Source organism: Notolepis coatsorum, assembly GCF_963971535.1.
Source record: "Notolepis coatsorum genome assembly, chromosome: 8".
Lineage (NCBI taxonomy): Eukaryota > Metazoa > Chordata > Actinopteri > Aulopiformes > Paralepididae > Notolepis > Notolepis coatsorum.
The window spans coordinates 56,792,205-56,811,490 of record NC_140172.1 but is presented as its reverse complement, the minus strand read 5'-3'; the positions used below and the strand labels follow the sequence as shown (position 1 = coordinate 56,811,490).

General features: G+C 46.1%; 1 protein-coding gene across 1 annotated transcript in view; it reads left to right on the top strand.

Moving 5' to 3' along the window:
* Positions 1 to 16,459, top strand: part of LOC311233456 (atypical kinase COQ8B, mitochondrial-like) — a gene marked incomplete at its 3' end in the record, with an annotated part of 50,871 nt that extends 34,412 nt beyond the window's left edge. The window contains exon 8 of the mRNA XM_084320423.1: positions 16,169 to 16,459. Within this exon, the coding sequence (XP_084176549.1) occupies positions 16,169 to 16,459 (291 nt within the window). The remainder of the gene's footprint in view (positions 1 to 16,168) is intronic.
* Positions 16,460 to 19,286: the final 2,827 nt, after the last annotated feature.

The following is a 19,286-nucleotide window of genomic DNA, read 5'->3' as shown; positions in this document are numbered from 1 at the left end:
TTAGTGCAGTAGTATAGTATTGTATTAGTGCAGTAGTATAGTATTGTATTAGTGCAGTAGTATAGTAGTGTATTAGTGCAGTAGTGTATTAGTGCAGTAGTGTATTAGTGTATTAGTGCAGTAGTATAGTATTGTATTAGTGCAGTAGTATAGTATTGTATTAGTGCAGTAGTATAGTAGTGTATTAGTGCAGTATTCTATTAGTGCAGTAGTATAGTATTGTATTAGTGCAGTAGTATAGTATTGTATTAGTGCAGTAGTATAGTAGTGTATTAGTGCAGTAGTATAGTATTGTATTAGTGCAGTAGTATAGTAGTGTATTAGTGCAGTAGTGTATTAGTGCAGTAGTATAATAGTGCAGTAGTGTATTAGTGCAGTAGTGTATTAGTGTATTAGTGCAGTAGTATAGTAGTGTATTAGTGCAGTAGTATAGTATTGTATTAGTGCAGTAGTGTATTAGTGCAGTAGTGTATTAGTGCAGTAGTATAGTATTGTATTAGTGCAGTAGTATAGTATTGTATTAGTGCAGTAGTGTATTAGTGTATTAGTGCAGTAGTGTAGTATTGTATTAGTGCAGTAGTATAGTATTGTATTAGTGTAGTATTGTATTAGTGCAGTAGTATAGTATTGTATTAGTGTAGTAGTGTAGTATTGCATTAGTGCAGTAGTATAGTATTGTATTAGTGTAGTAGTGTAGTATTGTATTAGTGCAGTAGTATAGTATTGTATTAGTGTAGTAGTGTATTAGTGTATTAGTGTATTAGTGCAGTAGTATAGTATTGTATTAGTGCAGTAGTGTATTAGTGCAGTAGCATAGTATTGTATTAGTGTATTAGTGCAGTAGTATAGTATTGTATTAGTGCAGTAGTGTAGTATTGTATTAGTGCAGTAGTGTAGTATTGTATTAGTGTATTAGTGTATTAGTGCAGTAGTATAGTATTGTATTAGTGCAGTAGTGTAGTATTGTATTAGTGCAGTAGTATAGTATTGTATTAGTGCAGTAGTGTAGTAGTGTATTAGTGTATTAGTGCAGTAGTATAGTATTGTATTAGTGCAGTAGTGTAGTATTGTATTAGTGCAGTAGTATAGTATTGTATTAGTGCAGTAGTGTAGTATTGTATTAGTGTATTAGTGCAGTAGTATAGTATTGTATTAGTGTAGTATTGTATTAGTGCAGTAGTATAGTATTGTATTAGTGCAGTAGTGTAGTTTCAAGTTTCAAGTTTCTTTAATAGTTGTCATACAGAAGTACAGAATACTTTTATACAAAATGCTTCTTACTGTTGCGCTCCAGAGACTGTGCAAGACAAGATAAGTATAAAATAACATAGTAAAATTAGAAGTAAAAAAAATGAGGTCACAGTGTTCAGTTTAGACACATGTACAATGTTCGATGCAGAATAGACGTAGTTACCATACAATATACAATACTGTAGTGTACTAATATACAATACTATATAGTGCAAGGCAGAAATGGAGAAATGGGACGAGGTGCAATTTAGGTACAATTCACAGTAGGTGTACGAGTTGTAGTGCAAATCCTTTATCAATAAATATAAAGTGTAAGTGTGTTTGTGTGATCTAAAGTGTGGAGAGTGGGTGCTGCAGTGTGTTGTTTGTTTGAGTGAGTGTGTGCGTGTGGGTGTGTGTGCTGTGTGCATTTGATGGTTGTTGCATAGTGATTATTGTTCGTTTAGCAGCCTGATGGCCTGGGGATAGAAGCTTCTTCTGAGTCTTTCTGTGCTCGCCTTAAGACTCCGGTATCGCTTGCCTGACCGCAGCAGTTCAAAGAGGCAGTTGTTCGGGTGGCTCGAGTCCTTAATAATTCTCTTAGCCTTCCCCTTGCACCGCTTGTTGTAAATGTTCTGGAGGGTGGGAAGCCCCCCTCCAATTGTGCGTTCGGCTGAACGTGTCACTCTTTGTAGTCTGCTACGGTCTTGTGCAGTGCTATTCCCAAACCAGGAGGTGATGTTGCCGGTCAGGATGCTCTCTATTGTACATGAGTAGAAGTTCCTAAGGATCTTCTGACTGACTTGGAACTTCCTTAGGCGCCTGAGGAAGTAGAGGCGTTGTCGTGCCTTCTTCACAACACTGTCAATGTGTGTGGTCCATGTCAAGTCCTCGGATATGTGGGCTCCGAGGTACTTGAAACTGTTCACTCTCTCAACCGGTGCCCCGTCGATGCTGAGGGGGCTGTAGTCCTTGACCCCCGACCTCCTGAAGTCCACAATCATCTCTTTTGTTTTGCTGACGTTCAGGGAGAGGCAGTTCTCCTGACACCACTGTGACAGGTTCTCTACCTCTTCCAGGTAGGCCCTTTCGTCGTTGGCAGAGATCAGGCCCACCACTACTGTGTCATCAGCAAATTTGATGATGGTGTTGTTGTTCCGCTGTGCTACGCAGTCATGTGTGTACAGGGAGTAGAGGAGGGGGCTCAGAACACAGCCCTGGGGGGCCCCTATGTTGAGCGTGATGGATGAGGAGGTGCAGTTGCCGGCTCTTACCACCTGGGGTCTGCCCGTCAGGAAGTCCAAGACCCACTGGCAGAGGTCATAGTTCAAGCCCAGGTCCCTGAGCTTGGCTATGAGTTTGGAGGGGACTATGGTATTGAATGCTGAGCTGTAGTCGATGAACAGCATTCTCACATAGTTCCCCTGCCTCTTGTCCAGGTGTGATGCTGCTGTGTGCAGCACATGGGCTATGGCGTCCTCCGTGGACCTGTTGGGGCGATATGCAAATTGCAGAGGGTCCAGGTTGATGGGGAGGGAGGAACAGATGTAGCCCTTCACTAGCTTCTCAAAGCACTTCATGGCTATGGAGGTGAGGGCTACAGGGCGGTAGTCGTTGAGGCAAGCGGGCGTAGATTTTTTGGGTACAGGGATGATGGTGGACTTCTTCAGACAGGTGGGGATGACAGCCTGTTCCAAGGACAGGTTGAAGATGTCAGTGAATACCGGGGCCAGTTGGTCGGCACAGACTTTTAGGACGCGGCCGGGGATGCCGTCCGGTCCTGCTGCCTTCCTGATATTCACTTTTTTAAAGATCTGTCTCACCTCATGCTCTGTTACCCTGAACACTGAGTCTCCATCAGCAGACCCCCCCCCCCCCCCATTGCCGTGGTTTGTAGGCTGGTGTTGTTATTCACAGCCTCAAACCTCGCATAGAAGGAATTGAGATCATTTGCTAAGGAGATGTCACTGTTCAGTTTGAGGGGGGTGCCTTTGTAGTCTGTCATTGTTCTGAGGCCCTGCCACATGCCTCTAGAGTCAGCCTGTTCAAACTGAAGTTCAACTTTATCCCTGTAACGCCGTTTTGCCTCTATTACTGCTCTCCTGACGTTGTATCTTGCCATCTTGTGTTCTTCCATGTTGCCTGTCACCAGCCCGGTGTTGTATGCTGATGTGCGCACTTTCAGAGCCTCACGGACGGATTTGTCTACCCAGGGCTTTTGATTTGGGTAGATTTTAATTTTGGTGGAGGGGATTGTTTCTTCTACCAGAGTACAGACATAGTCAATCACCGTTTCGGTGTATTCGTTAATATTGGCTGTGTTATCACGGAATATACTCCAGTCTGTGCATCCAAGTGCAGCTTGGAGTGACTCCTCTGACGTCACGGCCCAACGCTTAACCTCTCGCGAGACCACCGGCGTTCGCTTGAGACTTTGTTTGTACTTTGGCAAAAGGAAGATGGCGGCGTGATCGCTTTTACCGAATGGACTAAGAGCCTGTGACTTGTACCCATTCTTAAATTGCGAGTATACATGGTCTAATATGTTCTCGCCTCTGGTGGGACAGGTCACATGCTGATAGAAATTCGCCAACACCTTTTTAAGACGCACGCTGTTGAAATCACCCAGAACCAAAATGGCAGCGTCAACATTAGCTGTCTGGAGTTTGTTTACCTCGTCGTGAAGTTTTGAAAGTGCGACCCCAGTGTTCGCGTGTGGTGGAATGTACACTCCGATGAGGATGATGGACGTTAACTCTCTTGGGAGGAAGAAGGGTCGACATTTTATCGTGATAAACTCCAGGTCTGGGGAGCAGTGGTTAGACAGTTCCTTTGTGTTGCCTAAATCGCACCACTCCTTGTTTATCATGAAGGCAATGCCGCCTCCTTTCTTCTTTAGTGACTCTTCTGCCGTCCGGTCCTTGCGGAGAACGAAGAAGTGGTCTGCCGGTTCTATTGCGTGATTCGGGACATCTGGACTCAGCCAAGTTTCTGTGAAACAGAGGACGTTACAATCCCGAATGTCCCTCTGGAATTGGATCCGTGCTCTGATGTCGTCCAGTTTATTTCCTATCGATTGCACATTGGCCAACAATATGCTGGGCAATGTGGTTCTGTGTCGTTTGGACCTCAGTCTGTTTCGTAGTAGTGTATTAGTGCAGTAGTATAGTATTGCATTAGTGTATTAGTGTAGTATTGTATTAGTGCAGTAGTATAGTATTGTATTAGTGCAGTAGTGTAGTATTGTATTAGTGCAGTAGTGTAGTATTGTATTAGTGTATTAGTGCAGTAGTATAGTATAGTATTGTATTAGTGCAGTAGTATAGTATTGTATTAGTGCAGTAGTGTATTAGTGCAGTAGTATAGTATTGTATTAGTGTAGTATTGTATTGTATTAGTGCAGTAGTGTAGTATTGTATTAGTGCAGTAGTGTAGTATTGTATTAGTGTATTAGTGTATTAGTGCAGTAGTATAGTAGTGTATTAGTGCAGTAGTATAGTAGTGTATTAGTGCAGTAGTATAGTATTGTATTAGTGCAGTAGTATAGTATTGTATTAGTGCAGTAGTACTCTTGGGGCTCTTTGTCTTTCGTAGTACTCCGGCTTCTAGAAGTCCTTTGATTTGTGGCTCGATTCCAGCCACCGCTTTTTCCTTCAGTGGGTACTGACTTTTCCAGGGCAGGGTTGCTCCTGGTCTAAGCTCCACCCTCACTGTTTGAGCAGATTTGATCAGTCCAATCTCGGTGCTATGTTTTGACCACAGCACTTCTGGTATGGCCCCCATCATCTCCTCCTGGAGGCTCAATTTCTTGGGGGTGTCTTCTACTGTCTCCTGTGACAGCTGCACCGTCTGGGGACGTCCCATCCCTGTGCCTTGAATCATTATCTTGACGAACCGCTTGTCCGGGCTTATCCATATGAGTCGGTTCTCCTTCATCTGTTCGAACTTTATTTCTTCTGCCTCTTTCATCATCATTCCGATGTGTTGTTGGTCGCACGAGTCGGTCACTTTTAGTGGGGAGTCACGTGGGGAACGCTGTCTGTGATCTCGTGTTCCTTTTGCAGATAGTTGCTCCGTGCAAGCCGTATTGCTGCTCCTTGGGGACCCATCACTATGCTGGTGGCGTTGAGCTGCACCTCCTCTGGTTGATTTCTCAGCCACTCCTTGGCTTGTCTTTGATCCGCATCTCTATAGTACTGTAGAGTGCAATGGTATGGTGTCTCTGGGTTCTTTGCAGCTGGCATATTGGCGGTGATGAATGTCTCCCATTCCAACGCTGGTCCGAGCAATTCCTGGCTTAGGTTCCCCAACCAGTATACTTCCGGGGGTCGGGGGTCTGTTCTTTGCATCATTTCATAGTATTGGTCTTCTGGGACGTCGATCACACAACCATCAGGCGTGCATAGAATGTTCATCCCCAGCATACCAAGGCCGTCCCTGCCCAGTAAGCCGATGGGTGCGGTGTCGGAGACCAAGATGGAAACAGTCGCCTCTTTGCCTCTGTACTTCAGGGTGACAGGTTCTGTCACTGGAATCAGCTTTTTTATTCCCTCAAATCCAATGGTCCGTACATATCGACCAGACATGGGCAGGTGTGTCGCATCTTTAAGTTGGACCACAGTGTACGCCGCCCTGGTGTCTGCCATCATCCTGACAGATTTATTATTTACCGCTACGTGCACTATTGGTTCCTCCCTTAAGTGTGACAATGACAGCTGGCACCCCCCCATTGAACTATCTGGGCCTCGTCAGAACGCCTGTTCCGGCCCTCTGGATGGATTTACTGGGCCCATGTTCTGTTGCTGGTTCTGGTCTTGGGTCTGGCCTTGGTCTTGGGTCTGGTATTGGTTCGGTCCGTACCACTGATCCTGGAATCGGCCATAACCTCCTCGGCCACCTCCTCTGTTATTTCCTCGACCCCTGCTGCTGGGTCCTGGGCTTCGCCACCCTTTGTCACATGTCCGGGCGAGATGTCCGATTTCTCCACAATGCCAACACTCAGCCGATGCCGGCCATCCCGGGGGTCCGCTTCTTTGCTGTCCATTTCCTCTTTGGGGCTGCCAGTTCGATCCCCTCTGATTCTGTTGTTGAAAGGGTGCCGGCGCTTCCTGTTTTGTGGGCTGTGCTGTTTCCTGGTTGTTCAGTTGTCCACTATTCCCCGTCTCGGCTCTGGGCTGTGTGGCTTGTACCATGGCTTGGAGGTACTCTACCAGTGGTGCAGTGCTGGTATAACTCGGTATAACGGCGTTATACCTCGGTCACTGAGGCTGAAGTACGCGCAATCGCTTTTTACATGGCATTATCCAACCGGACCCACGGAGAAGCATGCAGCTGACGGCCGCGCTGTGAGGCAATAGTATCCAGCTGCAGGACGAGAGCAGCCAAAAAAAACTGCATGCGCGCGCACGCGCGTGGAGCGTTTGACCTACTGTCAATTTGCCACTGCACCACTGTACTCTACCACCTTGATTGCCTCGACAGGCTGTTGGTACATGAGCTTTCGCTGACTTGCCGTTTCTTTGTCTTTGGCCTGTTGCTCCTTCTTCCTGTGCAGCTCCACTTGATGGCTCACGTTCTCCATGTATGCATCTAAAGGAAGGCTTCCCAGGCATACTACTTCGTTCAGTTTTTGTCTCACCTCGCTGGAGAGGCCCTTCTGTATCTTTTCTCTAAGCATCGCCTCTCCCATTGGATTTGCTGCGGGGTCTTGGCCAGTCATGTCTCTCCAGGTGGCGTAGGCCTTTGCCACATACTCTCTGGGGGGGGTATCAGGTTCTAAGGCACCAATGTGGATCTTGTCTGGATGCATCATGGTTTGATAGGTTTCCCGCAGGACTCGCCACAGTGCTCCTCTGTGGGCGGCGAAGAGGTCCTGGTCGTGGGCTCCTGAAACTACGTACCGCACCATAGCAGCCTTGGTTAGTAGTTCTTCCATGCCAGCGACTCCTACTTTGTGAGAGAGCAATCGCTTGACATCGCCGATAGCCAGCTGTTGGCCTACCATCATTTCCTCCAGCTTGGCAATTCACGGAAAAGCCCCATTCTGGAGGGAGGGCAACTTCTCCGATATTTGGGACATGTCTGAAGCATTCCATGGCTGGTACTCCAATCCCTGATGTCTTATCATCAATGGTTGCATGCTGACCGTTTGCTCTCTGGTATTGGATCTGGTCACTCTTTTGTCTTCCGTCTTTTTCAACGCTTTGATTTCATCCCTTGCTTTATCTATTTGTTCTTCCAATTCTCGTCGTGCAGTGTTGACCCTTCTCCAGTTTGCGGCGCTTGCTTTGTATCCCTCGGAAACAGTGTCTTTGGCCTCGTGGTAGGACTGTATCTGTGCTTCCATCTCGCGGTTTTCCTTATTCATTCCCTGGTGCCGTCGGTTTAATTCCTCCATGGTACCCGTCAGTCTCAGCATCTGGTTGCTTTCTTCGATGGTAGGTGCGGAAGCGTAGAGTGGGGTAGAGAATCGTGGAGCAGCTCTTCTGCTTGGCGTCGTTCCTCTGGGGGCTCTCTCCTTTCTCTCCTCTTCCTCTCGTTCTCTGTCTTTCTCCTGGTATTTGTCCAGTGTTTCCCATATCTACGTCTTCCTCTGTGTCTTCCCAGTATTCGCGGGTTGCGGGGGGGGGGGAGAGCCGACGATGGATGGGAGCTTGTCTTGACCTTCCCTAGGGATAGTCTCTTCTGTGGCTGAGATCTCTGTCGTATAGACTTTCTATTTGGTCATCCAAAGCCCTGATGTCGTCGCTTCGGCGTCCCTCTCCTTCCGCCCAGAGAATGTCTTTCTGTGCGGCATTGAGCGGTATATGTATGCCTCGATGTCTCCCTTCGTCTTGATATCTCTCCGCCGCCCTGGGATGAGGAATATTGTGGGGCTGAATGTCTCGCTCCCTCCTTCTCTCCTCCTCTGGCTCGTCTGTTTCAGGCGTTAGGGTGATTGTTGTCACTGCCCGTCCCGTCTCTGTCCTATGGCCGCTATTGTTGGTTATCTCGTATTGGCTATCCATGTCTATCACAGGCAGGATAGGGTAGATTGTTTCCCTATTCCTGCTGGCATATGGTGGGGGTGCTATATCTACCTCAGTCCTTACCTGTTCTGCTCTCATTAGGGGTCCTTGGGTGAGCGGGACTACCTCAGCTGCTCTTTGGGAGGTGACTATTGTCCTATTAGGGGTCAGGGGAGTGGTCGGGATGGGGGCTATCTCCTCTGTCGGCAGGGCCTCCTCATTGACAGTCGAACTGCCCTTTTCCTTACTCTTCCTTCTCAGCTTCCCGAGCGAATTGTGCTAATGCGTCCATTTCTTGCATGCGTTTTTTCCCTCTTTTTGTCATTTTTCCCACTTTTTCCTCCCCCGTTCTATATGTCCTAATTAGAGCATGCAGATCTGATATTATCTCTAAATCAAAAGAGCCCTCAATAGGCCAGGGTTTGGTGATGTTTGGCCATCTTTCATTCCATTTCAGTGATAACTCAGTAAGTCTTGCCACATAATAAGGATTGTCCTCTGTGTAAGGATTATTTTTAGCAAGCACTTGTATCGGGTTATCCTCCCTCCAACCAATTAGGGTAGTCGCATCTTTATTTGCCTCCGTTTTCATCTTCTCATGTACTAGAGTTTTTAATTCCTCTTTCTGTTTCCTATTTTAAGAAATCTTTTTCTCGTGTTCTCTTTTTTTTTTTTTTTTTTTTTTTAATGGCAGCAGGCAAGAGTGGTCTTTGTATTCCCTGTCTAAATGTAGGTGTCTATGCTTTTGTGACTATCTCCTACTTGAACAACCGCTAACGGTACTTGTAGCCCTGTCTATTCTCTTCTTTCCCTTTTCACTGGTGATCTGTAGTCTTACCTGACTTGCGGTGCCCTTGTTGCCTGGCAGAACTGCTGAAAAACAGAGCACAAAATACAACAGTTCTCTTTAATTTTCAACTGGAATTTCACTTTACTCCGTCTTTTCAGTATGAATATATCTTCTATCTAATATTCATACCACATCAAATTTTTGAGAGATTTTTTACCAACAGTATGAATATCCTTTACTTAATTCATACAACTTATTCAAAAATTTTAGAGATATTGTGATTGACAGTGGTGTTTGCGTTTCCGGTGTCTACTCCCTTATTTCCGCTTTTATGTTGATTCCTCTTTCGTCGAATTTCGGCTTTCTGATGTTTCCCCTGTGGTCCCACTCCAATATTCTGTTTCACCTCGAAAATCACAAACATTTTTAGATTAGTGTCTCAACCCTGATTACACATTTCATTCATTTTTCTGTTTCCATTTCTCAATACCACTTCCCCCCAGTGGACATTTGTCTTCTTCAGACACGTGTCCACTAACACCGTTCTTAAGCACCTCCTGACATTACTCCCTGCACGCCGCGAGGCCCCACCCTCTGTTTTCTGAAGCGTCCATTACAGACTCCCCACAGAGGCCAGGATAACCTCACCACAGGTACAAGGTAGTTAACGCCCAGGCACCCCGCCTTGTCACCCAGTCTATTAACCCCAGGAAACCCAGTGCCCTGCTAAACGATCATGCATAACCGTACAGACTCAGCACCAGACCCCAGGGACCTAACAACTCTTAACTCATTCTTCCCCTGTGTACCTACTACGGAAACAAAATTCATCCATAAATACAAACATTACTTTTACAATATCCCCAGGCACGTCCCCCAATACCATACCCCTCTGTACACCCCATCCACCACCCATCGACCCAGACTGTCCAGCAGTCCAGATCACAAAATGGTAGCCAGGGCGTACTCATGGTATCTTGGCACCAACGGAACGCCCACCTCCGCTCGGCTCCCTTCCTCATCCTCCTCTACCGCCATCATCTTAGTCATAACAGGAGCAGCCGAGCGGAGTGACTCCTCCACCGCCGGGCCGGCTGCGCAGAGAGTCCTAATCAGACACCCAAAGCATGCTTTAATCACTGACACACACACGACCAATATCACAAATATCACCACTGCATAGAGAAGGTACTTAATTATCACCCAACCTATATACCCCATCTGCTCCTGACCCCAATCTTCCCACGAACTCTCTCGAGAGTCATGGAGATCCCTCGTAATGTTCCTTAAATGTGCTATCACGTCTGGCATCCCTATCTCATCATTATCGGGCACATATGTGCAGCATTCCTGACCAATCAACGCACACGTACCCCCTGAAGCTGCCAACAAAAAATCCATAGCCGCCCTTGTCTGCATCTCCATCAACCTCAACGACCGCATCTCCTCATTTTCTAGGCTAAACCCCTTTGTCGTTGTGGTCGCCATCTCCTCAAATAATGCAGCCAAATGATCAATCTCTTTCATATTAGCATACGTCCCATACGCAGGAAGCGCCACCCTAAAAAAAATTATCCGCACTCACAGCCCGCGTCTTCCTCGCCCCAGGGTGCGTCGGCAAGACATCCGTTACCCTCATCGCCGGCACCAGATATCCCAACGCACACCTTCCTTTCCAACCCGCTGGCAACGCTGCATACGCATTCTCACCACAAATCCAATACGTACCCGGGGGAGCCCGTGCAGCCACCTTTGCAGCCCCCAGGCTCACCCCACCTACACAATTCCCCAGCGTGCCCACATACCTACCATTCTCGCCGTCTTCACATCTCGTAAACTCCTCTGGCCTAACCGCCACCGGAATAGGCCTAACATCCAACCTAGCCTGCTCCGCCTCACCCCCTAGCAACCGCCCCGTCTTACGATACGCCTCTATCCTCCCCTCACTCACTCCCTTACATAGGAAAGGCAAATTATACCCCTTCATCACAGAGTCATGACACTCAGTGACTGGGTGGGCCATAAGCGGTAAACCGGCTGCAGAAGATTCTGGTGCTAGGCCGCACACATAACAATCAGTTCTATTCGCACTTTTCGCCACCTCCCTCGCTATTTTTATAAACATATTCGTGTGAAGCTCTCGCAATGCCCGCTTGTCCACATCTATATTTATAAGTTCCGGCGCCTGGGGCCAACAATAAAACAAAACTCCCGCCGTACATAATATGAAACCTGTTACCAGAGTGCACATCACCAACGCGCACTCCGCATGCCTAGACAAACCAAACATCCTTGGACCGGCCTGCCCTCCTCCGCGTTATCCCTGCTTCCCTCCTCCTGCCGCGTGTTTCCTACTTTCCTTGCAACGCCCCACAAACAACAATTAACAACACCCCTCATAACAACACGTTCACCATATAATATATAACCACGTCCCACTCCCCCCCTAACTAACCCTCCAATATTTCCCTAATAGGAGAGCGGAAGAGAGGGGGTGGGAGGGTGTTGCCGGGCCGGGGAGGGGGACACACACTGGGAGGGGCCCGGGAGGGAGGGAGCACATACGAGCCTCCAGAGGAGAGGAGTCCAGGGAAGACTAGAGTATGTCACGCTAGACAGGAAGGGAGGAATTTAAGGAAAAACAGCCTAGGGAGGGAGTGAATGTCTAGTGAGGGAGTGTTTCAGGTCCGAGTCTCAAGCTGCTTTTTCGTCTCCGTCTCCTCTGGTGTAGTTTTCGTCTCAGCGCTTCTCTTCCACCAATGTCCCTGATCTGTGTTATATAGGACTCAAAACCCATCCCCCAGTAATCGAGTCTTTGGAATGTGATGTCACATTTCAAAGACTCCAGCATTCGCCTGATTGGCTAACGCCCTGTGCTGGCTGTCTCTGTTCTGTAAGGAGACAGCCTATTTTTGGCCTGGGCCGTTTTCTGAATAGAAATCAAACCTAGTTTGATTATAATCTTTTGTGGCAGCACAGTTCAACATTTTCACTTTCTATAATATGAAGCATTTTCATACATAGAATACAGTCTGCTATCTATACATTTTCCATATTTTCAGCTTTGTAACCACATTACTACTGTTAGGTTGATAGAATGATGTCTTAAGAGAAAACAATAGTGTTTTATTTAAGAAGCAATGCATCAGGAGAAAGGCAATACTGTTGTTTAATATACCAACTAATTGAGTATGGTTGTTTAGTTCACTTTGCTTTAGAGTGTTATTACCAAATTTGTTTTATATCATTAATGATACTTTTTGCCTTTATCAGTGTCCAATTTGTCTCATCCTTGGTACTATATTGCTTGCGTTTTCTTGCTGTTTTCCCTACATTATATTTTAATTAATAATTATTTTTAGTTTGAAGTTTAGCTTTTTGCTCAGTTGTGTAAGGCATAATCTGTTTTGACCAGCTGCCTTTTCTCTATCTCCTCCTAGGGCCTAGTTTAGCTGACAAGTTTCATCAGCCCTCTGACTTCAAACTGTATTCTAATTTTATGATTGGAGCCGGTTCCTGTTTCTTTAACAACCTTATCTCCTTCCTGACAGAAGGTTGTTTGAAAAAGGGGGGCTTTCTCACAATGGTCACTTGCTGTCTTACCCTAAAATACACACAACCTCCTGTTTGATCATCCGCATATAGTCTGGAGGGATCAGTTTTATGACCTTAGCAACCCACTTTGTTGGGTGTCACGAGAATGTCCGCTACTCATCCAAGGTCTATTATTAACGAGCCAGGGTATTTACTGTTTACAAGCTGTGACCTGTCTTCTTTGAGATCCTGTTTGAGATCCTGTTTCAAAACAGTCTTAAAGGACTAGCTTTTGAAAACGTCCTCAAGATGAATTCACACACTTGTTTTGTACTTTGTGAATAGGGCATTTCTGACACACACATACAGACACTAGGGGTGGGAATCACCAGTTTCATCATGATACGATACGATATCGATTCTTTGGACAACGATACGATATTTGCCGATATCACAAAGTCTCTCACGATACAATACGATACGATTAGATTCAGGTGCCTGCGATCGATATGAGATGATATCATATGCCCATTTAACACAATCAGTAACATTTAGATCAACAAAAAAAAGGTCATGAAAATATCATTTGACATTTGTATTTTTGAGCTCTTCCAGACATTTAAAGGAAAATCAATCTATTGTTTTTAATACAAATAGACCTCCTGTTCACTGTAAAGTGCCACGTTTTTATATATTGAGCTTTAAACTTTAAGCTACATTTTTTGGAACTCAAAACTCACAACCTCCCTCTCCCAAACCGTTCCTACAACAATTTGTTGATGTTGCATGATCATGTATAGGCCTACATTTATTATGTATTATATTGTTTATGTTTAAATAACATTTAAACATCAAACTCCTCTGACCTCATCTGGTCTTTCCAAAGACGCGCGCACACACACACACACAGAAAGGGAGAATGCTATGCTGTAACATCTACACACACGGAGCTACTGCTGTTGTTCTTGGGCGGATATGAGACTCACCACAGGATTTTCAAAATAAGAGTATCGATATGAATCGATCTTATTACATCGCATCGATCCGATTCGATTGTTGATAATTACATCGATGTATCGATCTGGATCGATGTATCGTCCCACCCCTAACAGACACACACACATATACAGACACATACACATATACAGACAATCTGGCTTCCGCTCAGGGCATGGATGTGAGACTGCTACGATGAAAGTCCTCAATGATGTCCTCAATGCCCTTGACTCCAAACTCTACTGTGCTGCTGCCTTCATAGATCTGGCCAAGGCCTTTGACACTGTCGATCATGAACAGCTTTTGGAGCGGCTGAGAGACATTGGTGTCACTAATCACAGTGTAGCATGGTTCGAGAACTACCTCTCTGATCGCACTCCTTACTAGCTCCAATCCTCTTCTCCATCTATATAAACAACATAGGGCAGTTCGCTGGAAACTCCCTAATTCACCTCTATGCTGATGGCACAGTCCTGTACACCTCTGGTCCCTCCCCGGATGCTGTCCTGAAAACTCTCCAGGAGAGCTTTCTAAAAATCCAAGCTGGTTTCTCCGCCCTTTGCCTGGTCCTAAACACCAGCAAGACCAAAGTTATGTGGTTCGGCCACAAGGGTACCTCCCAGACTGGCACCATTGTAGCCTCCGATGGCAAAAAGCTTGAACTGGTCACCTCTTATAAATACCTGGGAGTGTGGATCGACACCAAACTCTCCTTCTCTGAACACCTAACTAAACTGCAGGCCAAAGTCAAAGCAAGGCTTAGCTTTCTGTATAGGAACCGTTCCTCCTTCACTAGATCTGCTAAACTCACCCTGGTCCAGATGACTGTCCTGCCACTATTTGATTTTAGCGATGTAATCTACCGCTTGGCCCGTAAAGGTGATCTAGAGCGCTTAGATATCCTATATCACTCCGCCATTCGCTTCGCTACCAATGCCCCCTACAGGACCCACCACTGCGAGCTATACTCCCTAGTAAATTGGGAGTCATTCATTTACGTTTGTGACTGCAGCACCCATCTTACACATACAATATTAACACTTTGAGAGCCAGCCGTGTTTTCCTTTTTACCCCCTTTAATGCCCACATCCACTCCAATGTTAACGTTAATATCGCCTAATCTATGTCTTAAATTATGGCTATGTGTCTAATCTGCCCGTCGCTTATCAAAGACTAATTTTCCAGTCAACATTGTCGTAGCAGATTGTTTTTTTATCGCTTCATTTCCGTTTGATAGCATTTTGAAAATCACTCGTTTTCACGGGAAAAACAACACATTCTATGATAATCACCTTTTACTGGAATATTCTAGAACGTTGTCATTTTTCGGCCTATTTATGAATAGTTTTCAAATAAACGCTAGATGATCGATAGTATATGTGTACGCATGCACGCTCGTGCCGCCAGTTGAAAATCGATTCTCCTATTTCCTGACCGCGAGCAGAGTAAAACAGCCTATCACCATAATCGCATAAAAGCTTATATATCCGTGAAAACGGGTCTGATTATCCTAATACTGATAACATAGATTCCTTACCTGAGATCAGATGGTATCCAAATGGATTATTCCAATTCCTGATCGCCATTCGAAAAAATCGCTCATTTGATTGATCCATCGTGTATACAGTAAAACACATATTCCCCGCGGCTCCGAGGCTCCAGAGTGAAGCTGGTAGACCCCGGTTACATGAGTGAGAAGTAAAATGTGGAGTGCGGGTTTTTTTTCTCCCAGATTGAGTCCAATCCAAAAGGGTGATTTACCATCTGGGAGACGATAGGGGGCGCTTTTGTCACATCTGAGCGCCTGGGGTGACTGGATCTCCAACGGTAGACTCGCTTGATGCAATATGATTTCAGATCGCTAATAAAAAAAAAAAAACGAATAAAACGAATATATCCTCGTGATGGGCATTCAACCCGCGGGGGGTAAACCCGAGAAATCTCGGGCGTGGCATGCAAAGTGTTAACAGAGGATGTTTCAAATGTGGGTTAACAGATACAATAGCGTTACCGTAAAACTACATCTACTCTATGGGTACCAAAAGCAACTCTGTCTCCAAATAGAGCAATAATAGCAGATATAGAGCAATACCTTGCTAACTGTTTAGCCTTTCTATTGGAGATGTGGGCCACACACACACACACTGGGTGACAGTACAGCCTGGCGAAATCTTACTGGATACTTTAAAAATGTTACACTTATTACTGTACATTTTACTGTATATTTTTGGCTGTATAGTTGTATATTCAAGATTTTTGAATGTATATATTATATATACATACCATAATGTAGATACTGGACCGTATTTAATTCTTTATTCTATTTTATTCTTATTTTTAATATTATTATATTATTATTCCTATTTTTGTCCTATTGACTACCTAAATGTTTATTGTTGTTCAATGTGAGCGATCTGTAGTGCCGAATTTCCCTCAGGATTATTAAATGATTTCTATTCTATTCTACACACACCTGCCAGGTAACCCGTACTAATGGCTCCTCCTCCCCCTCCTCTCCCTCCTCCTCCTCCTCCTCCTCCTCCTCCTCCTCCTCCTCCTCCTCCTCCTCCTCCTCCTCCTCCTCCTCCTCCTCCTCCTCCTCCTCCCCCAGGCCTTCCAGGAGGCGCACGTGGAGGCGGTGATGATCTTAGGCGAGGCCTTCGCCTCCGCGGAGCCGTTCGACTTCAGCACCCAGAGCACCACGCAGCGCATCCAGAGCCTGGTGCCCGCCCTGCTGCGGCACCGCCTCACGCCCCCGCCGGAGGAGACCTACTCCCTGCACCGCAAGATGGCCGGCTCCTTCCTCATCTGCTCCCGGCTGGGCGCGCGCATCGCCTGCCGCGACATGTTCCTGGACATCTACCACGCCTACAACCGGCGGAGGGAGGCGGGGCAGGCCTGAGGGGGGCAGACACACACAGAGAGACACACACACACACACACAGAGACATACACACACACATCTACCACGCCTACAACCGGCGGAGGGAGGCGGGGCAGGCCTGAGGGGGGCAGACACACACAGAGAGACACACACACACACACACACACAGAGACATACACACACACATCTACCACGCCTACAACCGGCGGAGGGAGGCGGGGCAGGCCTGATGAGGGCAGACACACACACAGACACACACACACACACACACAGAGACACACACACACACAGAGACACACACACACATCTACCACGCCTACAACCAGCATAGGCAGGCGGGGCAGGCCTGATGAGGGCAGACACACACACAGACACACACACACACACAGAGACACACACACACAGACACACAGAGACGTACACACACACATCTACAACCAGCGGAGGGAGGCGGGGCAGGCCTGATGAGGGCAGACACACACACAGACACACACACACACAGAGACACACACACACACACAGACACACAGAGACGTACACACACACATCTACAACCAGCGGAGGGAGGCGGGGCAGGCCTGAGGAGGGCTGACACACACAGAGACAGACACACACACACACACACACACAGAGACACACACACACAGAGAGACACACACACATCTACAACCAGCGGAAGCAGTCGGGGCAGGCCTGTTGAGGGCACACACACACACACACACAGACATACACACACACACACACACACACACACACACACACACACACACACACACACACACACACACACACACACACACACACACACACGCTGCCTAATAGAGCTGAGGCCTGGCCATAGATTTTTCATAGACTTTTGAGGCTTGAATCCTATTTGATCTAAAGGGACAAAAGGGACGCGGTCTTGCTACAGACGGGGTCTGCACTCCAGGAGGCCCTCAGGTCCAGGCCAGGGTGTGGACCTCTCCCGGTACAGCTCAGCTCTCTCTTGGTGTCGGAGGACCCGTCACGCACCGCCCCGCGTGAAGAGACAGGACCGACCACTACGCAGCCCGCCCACACTGTCGCCTGGACTCTCCTCGGATGAAGAGGTCCTCGTTCACACAACGGTCGGCGACTGAATCTAAGTCCCTGTTTGCACAAAGAAAGTACAGTAAATAGCATCGGTGTACGATTGAACCGCACCGATGCTGCCGTCTAACTCTGTTGTGAGCAACCTCCTGCAAAGCCTCACCTTCCATCCTCTTTCTACCTTTTTACCCTACCCTCCAATCTCCCCCAATCCCATTCAATCTTGTTTGCTGCAGCTCAAATGTATCTGCTTGCCCCACTTTGCCTTTTATGTCTCTGTCTGTGTCTGGCCCTATTCCCCGTACCTGGTTCAACTAAGTCGATCAAAAGTCCCATTATCCAGATTCAATTAACCCGATGTTTGAATCCGGGCTTTCCCTGTTCCTCGAAGGCTGATTCAGTCTCGTTAATTCAAACCAGACTTGATACTCAGGATAATTGCGCGCGGCCGCCTCACCTGAAAAGACAGCAGATGTCGATCGCAGAAATCCTGATTTTCTAACGGCATTGATTGATTGATTGATTGATTTAAAACTTTATTAACAAGATTGCAGAATGGGTACAATACAGTACGGCTCAATAGCCTCGCTGACAAGTTAAATGCATAATCTATAGGCACATTTTAAGTCCCTCATTACCCCAATCAATCAGATTATATTTCTTTAAATGTGCTGCTGGCAGTAGGCTTAATGGAATGAATAATCAAATGAGATCTTGCTAGCGAAAATAACTACTTCAACTCTTTCAGAATAAGGATAAAAACAAGCCCAAATAGTATATCTAATTGATACGAATTATATTATGAGGATATCTGTACTGTATGTGCTTAGTTATTATGTACTATATAAATACATGGTTCCCAAAGAGAGGCTTGGAGGGAGGCTTGCAGTTTCACTATTAATCAGGTTTTAATCATCCATACATGCATTGAATTGATTACCCTTTAGTTTATACCAGTGACACCTCATGTTCATCATCAGATAACAGTGCTTGAAAAGATAAATGCATTTTCTCAAATTCATTCATCAAAAACGTCAAAGGCTCATTCAATTTATCAAGTCACGTCACGTCATCAAATCCATCAAACAGCGCATCTCCTCATATATTTTAAACCCAGTTACAATATCACAATAACGTGTGACACTGTCACAGTGACAGTGATACAATTAAACAATCCACAGATTCAGATTCCTCATAATTCATATCCACAATCCACGCATAGACTCTTCATGTATGCTTGAATGAAACACAATCCGGGCGCTCCGTTAAGCAAATACACAGCGAAGAATATTAAACTAATCAGAGCCAAACGCCCGATGGGTTTCATTCATTAAAAATATCCCTGCGGGATTCACATTTGCAATGATCCGTTTAGTCCGTTATTAAAATAACTGTGTCGCGAGCGCCGTATCCGTATAACTATGACGTGCATTATATAGGACAAAGTAAATTTAGTATCAGCATTTTAGGTCTATTATTTTACATTTCAAAAGCCCCCTCTAGAAAAACGAAGCACAAAAACATAATTCAGAATGGTATAATGGGATCTACACTGTGATAATTATTTCAGGAAGCGAGCTGGCATTTATTTGCGAGGGTGTGGCCATGCAGTTTATCCAGCTAACTGAACTTAACCCTGCCCTCGACCAGGTTCAAACTTTTGGATCTGTTGCCATAGCGACTTAGAAAATCCGACGTCGGGGAACGGAAATGTCTGGCTTAAGTCAAGCTATGCTGAAAATTATCCAGCTAACTCAGTTAGCCAGGTACGAGG